Genomic DNA, 12,689 nt, shown 5'->3' on the forward strand with positions numbered 1-12,689 from the left:
GATGTTGTTGTACATTGAACTAAGTAAAACAATTTGTGTGTTGTTTACTTTTCAGTATTACTATTAATTGTTTATACCTAACTTGTGTGTGTTGTATCAATTCAGATGTCCCAACAAGTCATAGGACATCTGGAATCTGACATTCCCGAATTTCATCTTCCATTGACTAGCTTCATCTAACTTTGAGTACAGGTAAACCAAATAAGATACCCCCGATTATATTTGTGAATTCTCTCAATATCTAAGAAGTGGTTAATATAGACAACATCGATATAGGTCGCACTTTTGACCACAAATATGGTTGTGCCAATAAAGAACAAAAATATGTCTTCAATGCACACTGTCTATGATAAGAAACTCGTGATTCATCACTTGAATGATTTTTTATAGCAGTAAAGTGGTTTACATATTTTTCCTTTAAAAACGAAAATCTAGCATGTACATCTCGAGTATCTAACCAACCTTTAATTGACATAACATTTTTCATACATTAAACCTCTAATTGACATAGCAAAAAAATACATTAGAATTGCACAGTATAAATCTATAAAATGTTAATGTAATATACGTACATAATATAATGTTTGGAAATTGATATCGGTATGGGATATCTGAGCTTTAATATTTGTATGGGGTATTAAGACTTTGATATTCAAATAGTTCGTATCGAAGTTCAATCAGAACCCTAATTCCCAAATTTACCAAGCTCAACCCTCAAACATAATATAAAGAAAATGGATCAAACATTTCATTAGATGAAATATAATGCATTTTAATAACAAATCTATGAAGAAATTGAATGCATCATAATCATGGGAAACAAAGGGGCGTGAAACACTTAAACTTACAAAATATTCTTCAAATGTGGAAATAAAAACCATATTTGGTTAAGCAATTTAGTTTGAATGAGAAAGAGTTGTGTACTCGACTGGAGTACAATAATAAAAGAATGAGTCTACCTGCAAGGGTTGCAAGAGACTCTGATTTTGTGATTTTTGTGAAATTTGTTATTGCCTCCCCCGCTGTTTTTATCTTAGAGATAAGGATATTTATAGAAGGTTCCCTAGGTCGGATTCAGTTCAAGAGTCCAAGACCATATACATAACAAATTATCAATGTCATTTACAACATATTCTGAAAACCTATTAAGTAATAAATAGGTTAAAAACAAAATATGTAAGTAAAACATACAACGTCAATGGTGAAAAATCATGTAAAATTTGTAGGGGAACCATCAAGAACTGGACCATACAAATGAAGCATTAAGAACTTTCGAAATTTCCAACACTAGACTAAAAATCTGATATACTAGAATTTTCAAAATATCCCAAAGTTTTTGAAATGTACCAAATTAAAAAAGCCCTAGAAATAAGTATTTTTCAAAAATATGTGGTATAAATGCACCCGATTTTCCAAAAGGTAAAATACAACAAATTTCTAGAAAAAAATGTCAGATTTTTAAAAAATACAATAAAAGCTCATAACTTAAAAAAATCCACTAAAATTTCACGAGTCTCCCCATTTTTCGGAAAAAAATTCGTATCAGATTTTTCGCCTTAACAACCAGAGTTTTTGGTTTTTTACCATTTCCTCAAATTGCTTTTTTGTGACCAAATTTAAAATTTTGATAGGTAAATAATGAGAAGAGTATTTTTGCTAATATACAAATAGGAAAATGCTTATCCACCCTTATAGGTGCTCCCACACCACCGTTAAAAATTCATTTTGTCCCTAGCGTCCAAAGATGCATCTTCGAACGAACCTATTTTCACCATTTCTCAGCCCAAATTAAAGAGACACACTTATTATGTAAAAAATTAATCCAGAGATGCATCTCTGTATCTGAAAAAGTGTATCTGAGTACACATCTCCGTAAACATCATTTATTCAAAAACATGTTGGTGGCCGGAGATGCATCTCCAAACGCTTTCTTTCATTAACCCGCGCCATAACCCTCCCCTCTTCATCATTCTTCATTTTCGAAAAAAATACTTGACCTCTCCCTCTCATAATCATTGCATTGAAGCTTTAAAGAATTAGTGGAACTCTTTCTCCTAATTTCCATCATCTCATAACATTGAAATAATTCCTTCTCATCAGTAATTCTATTTCGGAATGTTTTTCAAATTTTCCTTTTTTTTATGTTTTGATTTTAAGTTAGTTTTTTTAGGATGCATTAGTTGTTTTAGGTACATTAGGTAGTAGCGTGAACGAAATTGATAGTCTAATAGAACATACAATGAGGATTTTTTGGTCTGTTAGGGAAGAAAATGGGTCTGCCATGGAAGCTGAAAAATTGCAGGTAGGTCCAGAGATTCATCTCCAAATTTGCCCTGAACTATTTTCGGAGATGCATCTCTAGATTGGGCTGAGTCAAAAATTTGGGATATTTAGTCAACACACTGTTTAAATTTTTGTGTGTTTATAACACAGGTGCAATGATTGACAACAATGAAGGTCAGATTAGGGTTGGGCGTGTGTCCTAAATCGCATCAGTACGATGTGAAAAGGTCACAGCCAGGACCATGAGGCCACGAGTTACAAATGACTTGTTTGATGCTTGATCTTCTTTATAACTCCGACTGTCTAGTTCTTATAACTGACTCTCTCAAACATCTCAGACAGCAGAACCTGAGGATCTGGAGGCCCCTATTGACCCTAAAGCCCATGAAGTACATGAGAAAGCCAAAGAGGAAGCCTCGTTGAAGAGTTATCCAGGAGGGCCATATGACACCTCCTTACTTTAAAAATATGCAAACCATATTGCTAGACATGTCTGGAATGGAGGTGTGTGTGTGTGTGTATATTGTACTATGTTGTCAAATAAATTAATCCATGTTGATTATGTTTTATTTTTTCAGGAGCGTGATTTTTTGAAAATCATTAACCATAGTAGGAAGATTCTGCAGTTGCCACATCCCTCTGATTGTTGGTTTGAAGTTGTTATCCGCTTGCCGGCTTATGTTCATCTACATACATTACCATAAACCACGACATTGAAGGGGGTTTTATATAGAGGTGGCACTTAGAGACACCATCTTTCCACCTACATATAAGTGAGATGACCATCACTTTAGATGATGTCTCATGTCTACTGCATCTTTCCATCAAGAGGAAATTACTAGATCACAGAAGGATTGGGCGAGAGGAATGGGTTAAAATGATGGTAAGATTATTGGGGATTGACCCTGGTAAGGCGTCGGGGGAGGAAACTTGCACTAGAGGTGCTCATGCATAACTTAGCTTTTTGGGAACGCTTTATATTGATCACGTGAAAGGGACTAAGGATTCTGAGGGTGATGATGAGCAGGTTGTGTACCATTGACATTGCGCATTGAGATGTCACCTCTTGTTCTTGGTTGGCACATCCATGTTTGTGGACAAAAGTGCTACATATGTCAGTTTCGTATACCTCAAGTTCATCCTAAACCTGACTGCGATTCACGAGTACAACTAGGGGACCGCCTGTTTGGTCTACCAATACTTGAAGTTAGACGAGGATTGTCTTTGGAAGACAAAGCAGTTGACGGGGTGCTACACGTTGTTTATAATAATTTCTTGTTATTAATATGTTCATAATTTATTTCTTATACATGTTATTAATATTTTATTTGAAACATTTTCAGGGATGAATCAATTTCCACTTCTCTCGCATCACCGTGTAGGAAGCCGCGACACAGTACAATGAGGATTGGCCTAGTGCAACTGCTTTTATTTCATACAGAGGGAATGGTGTTGTCGATCCATTCAAAGTATCTCTTGATAGTATGGTACTAGATGACATTAACTTCGGCCTATATGAGGCTCACAACCATATATGACCATTTGATGCCATCTCTTTATATTTTGGATGGAGACACGCGGGTAATCTCTTATGCATCCTTATTTGTTAGGGCGAGCGATGTGTCAGTTTGGCTATATGCAGATCATTCCAAGACCTCCCTATAAGGTTGCTCCTCCCAGCATCTGCCGTAAAGACCTACATGCGATACTAGATAATTTCGAATGTCACCTGGTACTAGAGGAGTATCGTCGGGAGCCAGCTCATGTACTTTGAGCTTGTGGCAAAGGCTACTTGACATGGTTCTATAGCGTGTCACACCATATCATGATGCCAAACGCTCTTAGAGAACCACCTAGGCTAGCTAACATAGAGATACTTTAGGTTCGGGATAAGTATGCAAAGAGCGTGACAGCGGTATGTCAACATGTTGTTGAGATCGTTATATAAAGGTATGGTCCTCTGAGGATGATTCTCCCTAGTTGGCCCTCTTGCAAACCATGGTTTCCGATGTACGAAATGTTGGGCGGTACAAGCGATAGAGGTAGAAAGTTAGACATACCCAACAATTTACATTAGGATGTTTTATGTTTTTTTGGTATTTTCGGACTCCTATTATATATGAATTATCTTGACTATTTTTTATTAACGTATAAATGTTTACCCTTCTTTAACTTTAAATTTATTTTGATTTTTCATTAATTTAAGTTAATATAAGTTAGTGTATGAATTTTGGCCTCATAAAAATTTAACGTTTGGACAATGGTGTTTGTCTGATGTAAATCAAGGAGAGTTCCAGAGATGAATCTTCGAAATAACCCCCTTTCTATTTACCATACTTTACAAATCTTTCAGGATACATTTCGGATATGTATCTCCGAACTCACAACCAAATACCTTACGGAGATACATCTCCAAACGATATTTTATTTAAAATATGGTAAAACTCATAGTAACACACCGTGGTTGTGATTTGAATGCGTCCGAGAATGCATCTCCGCATTTGGTTCGGATGTGTTTGAGCCATTTTTTAACAAACCGCATGGTTCGGTTTGATTTGCGGTTTGTATTTTACAAACCGAACCAAACCGCATTATGCTACAACCTTTAACTTCACTTTACTTATATCCAGTTTAAACCCAAACCTATTATGCCTTAGCCTTAAAATTACAAATAATTTTCTCTTCCTCACAATTAAGGTTTCAGTTTTAGTCTTCTCAAATCTCTCCTAGCGGTATTGCGTCTTCTTCTCATGTTCTTTTCCAAGTACATATCACCTCTTCTTTTCTAGTCTTTCATCTTTTAAGTTCTTTCTTTTTCATCTTATTATTTTTATTCTACCGTTCTTTCTTCCAATTACTTTTTTTAATGTTCCTCTTCTTATCTAATCTCCCATCTCTTCTGCTCTTTCTTTTTCATCTTCTCTAATCTTTCATTTTTTTCCTATTTCATTATAATATTTTTGATATTGTTTTATGGGTAAAATTTCCTTAAAAATATAGAGGGGGTGCTGGAATAAATTTGCGGGTGGCACAATAAATTCTCGGAATAAAGGTACTGTGGTATGGGTAAAATTTCCGCAAATCAATATTGAATTGGCCCACAGTCATCTCTCGTCTTTGTCAACATGTTGCCCGCCAAAGATACTGAACCAAACCTGAACACGCCGCCAATACTCATTTCTTCTCCACTTTCAAAATTCACACCACCAACGTTACCTTCATTGCTGTTGCTCTTCATCGAAACAACACTTCACCAACATAACCATCAATGGCACTCATCAAATCAAGGGCACACTCTCACTTGCACCACACTCTTTTCCAGCACTTACCATTCACTTTCAGACTATGTTCTTCCACACCTCTTCTTTCAAACGAGAATGACACTCCTCAAAACACCAATCTATCTCCCGAAGACTCCACCGTAATTGACAAATTTCACACCGTCATCATAGACCACTACCGCAAAAACCCTAACCCTAATCCCGTTTCACCCTCACTCAATTTCTCCATCCCCGATCTCACCGTTGATTTCTCCAAAATCTCCACCGTCCATTCAATTTCCCTCTCCATCACCCGCCGCGTGATCGAAAAATGCGGCAGCGTCCGCCACGGTATCCCATTCCACCAATCCCTAGCTTTCTTCAACTGGGCCACTACCCTAGAAAACATCCCCTCCTCCCCGGAGCCTTACAACGAAATGATCGACCTCGCTGCAAAACTCCAACACTTCGATTTAGCATGGAGTTTGATCGATTTGATGAAATCGCGTGGCGTCAAAATAACCATAAGCACGTTCTCGATTCTCATCCGGCGATACGTGAGGGCTGGATTGGCTGCGGAGGCGGTGCACGCGTTTAACCGTATGGAAGACTATGGTTGTACTCCTGATATGGTTTCGTTTTCGATTGTTATTAGTAGTTTATGAACATTGGCATTCAAAGAAATATTCAAACAAATCTCAATGCTAGATCCCAACGGTAACATACCAAACTCTATAAATAGATCAAACTTAAGACTTGAAGACATGCGTTCTGGTATGTGTATGCATCTGAGCATGCATCCAGAATGAGCATCAGAATATGTATCCAGGATACATCTACAGAGTGAAGATCAAGAAACATTTTAGAAGAAAATCTGTAGTGAGAAATTGATCATGAAAATATGAAAGAAGAAATGTTGAAGACATGTATCAGAAGTTACGCTAGAGGCAACATACATGAAGTGTATAATGGAACAAGAACGTTATTAACATCAGCCTCCCAGAAGAAAAGCTCAAGAGAAGACAGACAGTTCCTACTAAATGAGCAGTATGCTTCACAGGAGAACTGAGTAGTACACTTGCTGAAGATGCATCAAAAGTTGATGATGAAGACAGAATCAAAAGATATAAGAGCTGCTGCTCCTTATGTGATTATGGATAAAGAAGATGAGGATATTTCTGAAGAAGCAATCAATTCTTGGAGCAATTACTCAACATATGCTTAATCAGAATTAAAGGAGATGGTCTTACAAGAAGGAGTGATAGCTCCAAAACTTCAACCTCCATATTCAAGGAAAGAATTAAAGAAGCAAATCTACATAAGAGTTGTTGCTCGTAAACTGCTTAAGAAGAAGCTAAGGATCAAATCAGAAGTAATCAACAATAAAGTTATTGCTCTAAATCAGCTTAAGAAGTTTTGAAGAAGAATATCAAGATAGAAGAATCCAACATAAGAGTTGCTGCTCTTCATATGCTTTCAGAAGAAGAAGATCTCACACAAAAGTTGAAGACAAGAAGACTACAAGACATTTTATTCTTGTATTTAAATGTAGAACACATAGAGTTGTTGCTCGTAATGTGTTATATCTTATAAACTTCCGAAAGATTGTTTAGGCTTCAGAAGTGACTTCCAGTTAGTGAGTCGTAAACATGTGTATTGAGAATAGGAGACCATATGCTTAATTAAGAAGCACACCTGTAATCTCCAAAAGACTGATGAACTTTATATCTCGCTGAGATCACTGAGCGGTTCATCATCTGTAGTCAGTCGCAGTAGGTAGATGTGCAGGGAGTTAGTCACAACGTGTTATTGTGCAGGTTACTAGATTGATGAACATTATATCTATAAGGGATCACTGAACGGTTCAGTCAACTACGGGTTAGTCACTCGTGGGTAGCTTGTGCAGGGTTCCTGAGTCAATGGAGGTTATATCTCGCGGAGATCACTGAACGGGTCATTGGCCAGATGGTTAGTCACAGCAGTTGGCTGTGCAGGTTGTTAGTCACGACAGAGGATCGTGCAGTTGTAATCATGATCTGGTTATAGTGGATTAAGACCTCTGTTGAAAGGCAAATCACTTGAAGAAGGTGGACTGGAGGTAGCCTTAGTTAGAAGGTGAACCAGGATAAAAATAAATGTGTCTTTTACTTTCTGCACATGTCATTTTAACTTAGAACTTCCAAGCTCTAATATGCAGAACTGTATTGAGCAAGTCAGAAGTTCTGATATCCGATAGAAGTTAAAATGAACATCTTTTTGGTTATGTAGTTCTACATCTTCATGCTTTCGCAACATCAAAGCATAATCCAATAGATGATTAAGTGAAAGAAAAGACGTTAAAGAAAAAAAAAAGGGAATTTTAATTGATAAAGAACACAATTCAATCCCCCCTTTCTTGTGTTTTTCTCCACCTTCACTCCTTACATGGGATATGACATTTAAGGCTTCAACGGTACCACAACCAAAATTGGGGCTTGGTCGAGCTAATCGTCACCCTCAGGGAAGACGAAGCATCGAGACAAGTCAAGGCTCGCTTTTTGGTCATCAACTGCCCGTCACTCTACAACTGCATCATTGGCCGACCAACACTGGCCGAGCTCACCACAGTACCGTCCACTATCCACCTCAAGATGAAGTTCTACACGAAGAGGGGACGAGTCGCCACGGTGAACGCCAACATTGAAGCTGCAAGAAGGGTTATCAACGCGTCCATGAAGGGATACCAGTCGATCATCGCCAACAAAAAGCCTCGAGGAGAAGACAAGCCTGCCTGAGAAGACGTGAGAGGATTGTTCTCATAATCAAGTTAGTAAATCCAGGGGATTGTTCTTGGTGGTTGAAATCTTGTTGTCCAGGATTGTTAGAAACAAGTGAGTCATTAAGGGAGGATTGTTCTCTTAGTTTACTTAGTGAAAATCCAAGAGGATTATTCTTGGTGTTTGTGTAGGCCTTGTACAAGTCACAAACAATAGTAAAATCTCTTTAATATGGAAAGGGGACTAGAGTACTCTCAAATTGTAAGGGGAACCAGTATACATCCTCGTGTTCTTTATTTTTCGATACTGTATTGCTTTTATAATCTCACCATAAACCAGAAAAATAATATCCTTCATCACTAAAACCAGATAATTTTTCAAAGTCCTAATTCACCCCTTATTAATTGCACACATTTTTCTCTTACAGTTCAGATAATTTTTTACTTAAAAACCACCCAAACCACACCGCGAAGACCTCTACCGACCAAATACATTAAGAACACTGTAGAATTTTTAAACATGCTGAAGGCTGAACTAAAGTTGGAAAGAACCTTTCCTTAAAAATACAGAGGGGGTGCTAGAATAAATTTGCGGGTGGCACAATAAATTCTCGGAATAAAGGTACTGGTATGGGTAAAATTTCCGCAAATCAATATTGAATTGGCCCACAGTCATCTCTCGTCTTTGTCAACATGTTGCCCGCCAAAGATACTGAACCAAACCTGAACACGCCGCCAATACTCATTTCTTCTCCACTTTCAAAATTCACACCACCAGCGTTACCTTCATTGCTGTTGCTCTTCATCGAAACAACACTTCACCAACATAACCATCAATGGCACTCATCAAATCAAGGGCACACTCTCACTTGCACCACTCTCTTTTCCAGCACTTACCATCCACTTTCAGACTATGTTCTTCCACACCTCTTCTTTCAAACGAGAACGACACTCCTCAAAACACCAACCTATCACCCGAAGACTCCACCATAATCGACAAATTTCACACCGTCATCAAAGACCACTACCGCAAAAACCCTAACCCTAACCCTAACCCTAATCCCGTTTCACCCTCACTCAATTTCTCCATCCCCGATCTCACCGTTGATTTCTCCAAAATCTCCACCGTCCATTCAATTTCCCCCTCCATCACCCGCCGCGTGATCGAAAAATGCGGCGGCATCCGCCACGGTATCCCATTCCACCAATCCCTAGCTTTCTTCAACTGGGCCACTACCCTAGAAAACTTCCCCTCCTCCCCGGAGCCTTACCACGAAATGATCGACCTTGCCGCAAAACTCCGACACTTCGATTTAGCATGGAGTTTGATCGATTTGATGAAATCGCGTGGCGTCAAAATAACCATAAGCACGTTCTCGATTCTCGTCCGGCGATACGTGAGGGCTGGATTGGCTGCGGAGGCGGTGCACGCGTTTAACCGTATGGAAGACTATGGTTGTACTCCTGATAAGGTTTCGTTTTCGATTGTTATTAGTAGTTTATGTAAGAAGAGAAGAGCCACTGAAGCGCAAACGTTTTTTGATAGTCTTAAGCATAAGTTTGAGCCTGATGTTATAGTTTATACTAGCTTAGTTCATGGTTGGTGTCGCGCTGGGGATATATCGAAAGCCGAGGAGGTTTTTAGTGATATGAAGGTGGCTGGTGTGAAGCCTAATGTTTATACTTACAGCATTGTGATTGATTCGCTTTGTCGGAGTGGACAAATCACTCGGGCTCATGATGTTTTCTCTGAGATGATAGATGCTGGGTGTGATCCTAATGCTGTTACTTTTAATAGTCTAATGAGGGTTCATGTGAAAGCGGGTAGGACTGAGAAGGTTTTGCAGGTTTATAATCAAATGAAGAGACTTGGTTGTGCTGCGGATACGATTAGTTACAATTTCCTCATTGAGAGTCATTGTAAGGATGAGAATCTCGATGAAGCTGTGAAGGTTCTTGATACAATGGTTAAGAAAGGGGTTGCTCCTAATGCATCTACTTTTAATTCGATTTTTGGATGCATAGCTGAGTTGCATGACGTGAATGGCGCGCATAGGATGTATGCTAAAATGAAGGAACTGAAATGCTTGCCTAATACGCTGACTTATAATATACTTTTGAGAATGTTTGTTGACTCGAAATCTATTGATATGGTTTTGAAGTTGAAAAAGGAAATGGATGAGAATCAAGTTGAACCTAATGTGAATACTTACAGGATTTTGATTATGATGTTTTGTGAAAAGGGGCACTGGAACAATGCATACAAGTTCATGAAGGAAATGGTCGAAGAAAAAAGCCTAAAGCCAAATCTGTCGATTTATGAAACGGTTTTGGAGCAACTGAGGAAGGCTGGACAGCTCAAAAAGCACGAAGAGTTGGTCGAGAAGATGGTTTCCAGGGGATTCGCCGCTCCTCGCCCTTTGTAGAAGTTGCTTCAAGCTGAACAAGTGAGTCTTAATGTTTGTTCAACATGTTATAGTGTTTTAGATTGAATCTTTTACTTTGATTAACTCAATGGTCATCATGTCAATAGAGTGGTGGTTTTGCTAATTGCTATAAGTGACACAAAATGCCAGTTTAAGTTTAACTGGTTACCGTGTTTTGAATGGAGTCTTTTCAATTTAACTTAATGGCCTTGTTTATTTATGGCAAAACTATTAGTGTTCTTAAAGGAAATGGTTTAAGAGTGTAAAATTGATAAGTGTTGTTTTTATTGCTTGGCAGGGTATTCAATTGAGCACTTGTTCTCTGAAACGAACTTGTAATTTTTGCTTTAGAATCCCTGAATGGTTTGACTGAAGGAAAGGAACCAATACACACATTAGCAGTATGTCCCTGCCGGCCTGATGTTCATGGAGATGCTAACAAGTTTTGCTTATTCAAGAATTAAGAAAGACTGAGACGCTCTTATATGTGGGAGGAGGCAACTCTATCCATGAAATGTGACGTCTGTTTTTACCGGATTATAAAACTTAGTTTTGAATTTTGATTTAGTGGTAGCAAACTGCATTAACTGCAAAAGCCCCTTTAAGCTAAGCAAGCTGTTATGTGTAATGTGTTGGCTGTTTATAACTTGCAAGACTCTAGTTGGTCTCTGGTTGATATTTAAAAATTGTAGTTGGTTAGCTGAGAAAATGTTAGATGATTGTAATAATAAAATTATGTATTGGATTGTTGTTGGTTTTCTCGGTTTCCCATAGTATTTCATTATTTATTCGTTTACACTGTTTAGGCTAAGACTATGTACAATGGTTACATTATTCAACACCCTACTTTTTCACTTTTTATCTTCCACATCATCTTCTTTCTCTTCCACCTAATAATTCAACACCTATTTAATTTTTTTTCACTACAATGGTTTTGTTTAATAAAATTCAACACCCTACCCCACATCATATTCTTATTTTTTTTTAAAGTTTTGTTTTTATGATTATATATTAATATCTATTATCAATTAAAAGTGAATTTTTTTTTATGAGTCCAAATCAAATGAACCAAGTCTCTATTTATAGAGGAAAAAAATAATGAATTTTGATAAAAATAAAAATAAATAAAAAATTTATTTACTATGAAATAATTAATTTTAAATGATTAAAAGAAAATAAAATCTAAATAATCACAACAACCAATAAAATTGTGTAAAGTGTTGCATGTGGCCCCACTTTTTTCTCATTCAACATGTTGAATCTTTTCAACACCAATTAATCCACATCACATTAAACACCTCATTCAACAAACCATTGTAGACATTCAACTATTGAATAATTTTTTTAACACCCCCATTGTAAATGGTCTAAGTAGAATATCATTATTCACACGTGGAGATGGAGATAAGAATGACCAAATTCATCCTTTTATGACTCCTTGATTTACAAGGATATACACGTGCTCAGTTAGTCGTGTCTTAGACTAGAATATTATTACTTATGATAATCTTAAGCAGGAATGTGTGGCGCCTACCTAATTAAGACACCTCAAAGTTACATTTTTCTTTGTTGATTTAGATGTTTAAATTGCATGAAAATAGCATTCTTGAGTTGTTGTGTGAATGTAAAAAAAATATGCTGCATGTGCTAACCATCCCTTGTGGTCAAAATACCAAAGGGTCCGGTTAAGCAAACATATGTTAAAACATGTTCATTTGTAGGAGTCTCGTTTAAAAGCTCAGTATGGATATGATCAAAAGCTCAGTATGGATATGATCGAACAGATGAATTGTTTGCATTTAGTAGGATTCAAACTTGAGACATTGAGAGGATACTCTCATGACCTAAGTCTTTACCATGATACCAAACAACCTAGGGTTGTTCACACGATTTTCGATTTTCAAGTTAAAAATATATTTTCCGAGTGTTTCAAAATTTGTTCTGCAGTAAATTGGCTTAGAACCA

At 37.3% G+C, this 12,689-nt stretch overlaps 2 protein-coding genes across 2 annotated transcripts; both read left to right on the forward strand.

The window, feature by feature from the left end:
• The first annotated feature begins 5,551 nt into the window (after positions 1 to 5,551).
• LOC131657531 (pentatricopeptide repeat-containing protein At1g20300, mitochondrial-like) lies at positions 5,552 to 6,208 on the forward strand. Its single transcript, XM_058926917.1, has one exon. It carries the CDS (start codon positions 5,552 to 5,554, stop codon positions 6,206 to 6,208), a length of 657 nt encoding a protein of 218 aa, XP_058782900.1.
• A 2,771-nt stretch (positions 6,209 to 8,979) lies between these two features.
• Positions 8,980 to 11,518, forward strand: LOC131654904 (pentatricopeptide repeat-containing protein At1g20300, mitochondrial-like). The gene is made up of 2 exons (XM_058924829.1): positions 8,980 to 10,745; positions 11,023 to 11,518. Exon 1 carries the CDS (start codon positions 9,135 to 9,137, stop codon positions 10,722 to 10,724), a length of 1,590 nt encoding a protein of 529 aa, XP_058780812.1. The 5' UTR covers positions 8,980 to 9,134; the 3' UTR covers positions 10,725 to 10,745; positions 11,023 to 11,518.
• The last annotated feature ends 1,171 nt before the right edge of the window (positions 11,519 to 12,689 follow it).

This window comes from Vicia villosa, linkage group LG3 (genome assembly GCF_029867415.1).
Source record: "Vicia villosa cultivar HV-30 ecotype Madison, WI linkage group LG3, Vvil1.0, whole genome shotgun sequence".
NCBI classification, from domain to species: domain Eukaryota; kingdom Viridiplantae; phylum Streptophyta; class Magnoliopsida; order Fabales; family Fabaceae; genus Vicia; species Vicia villosa.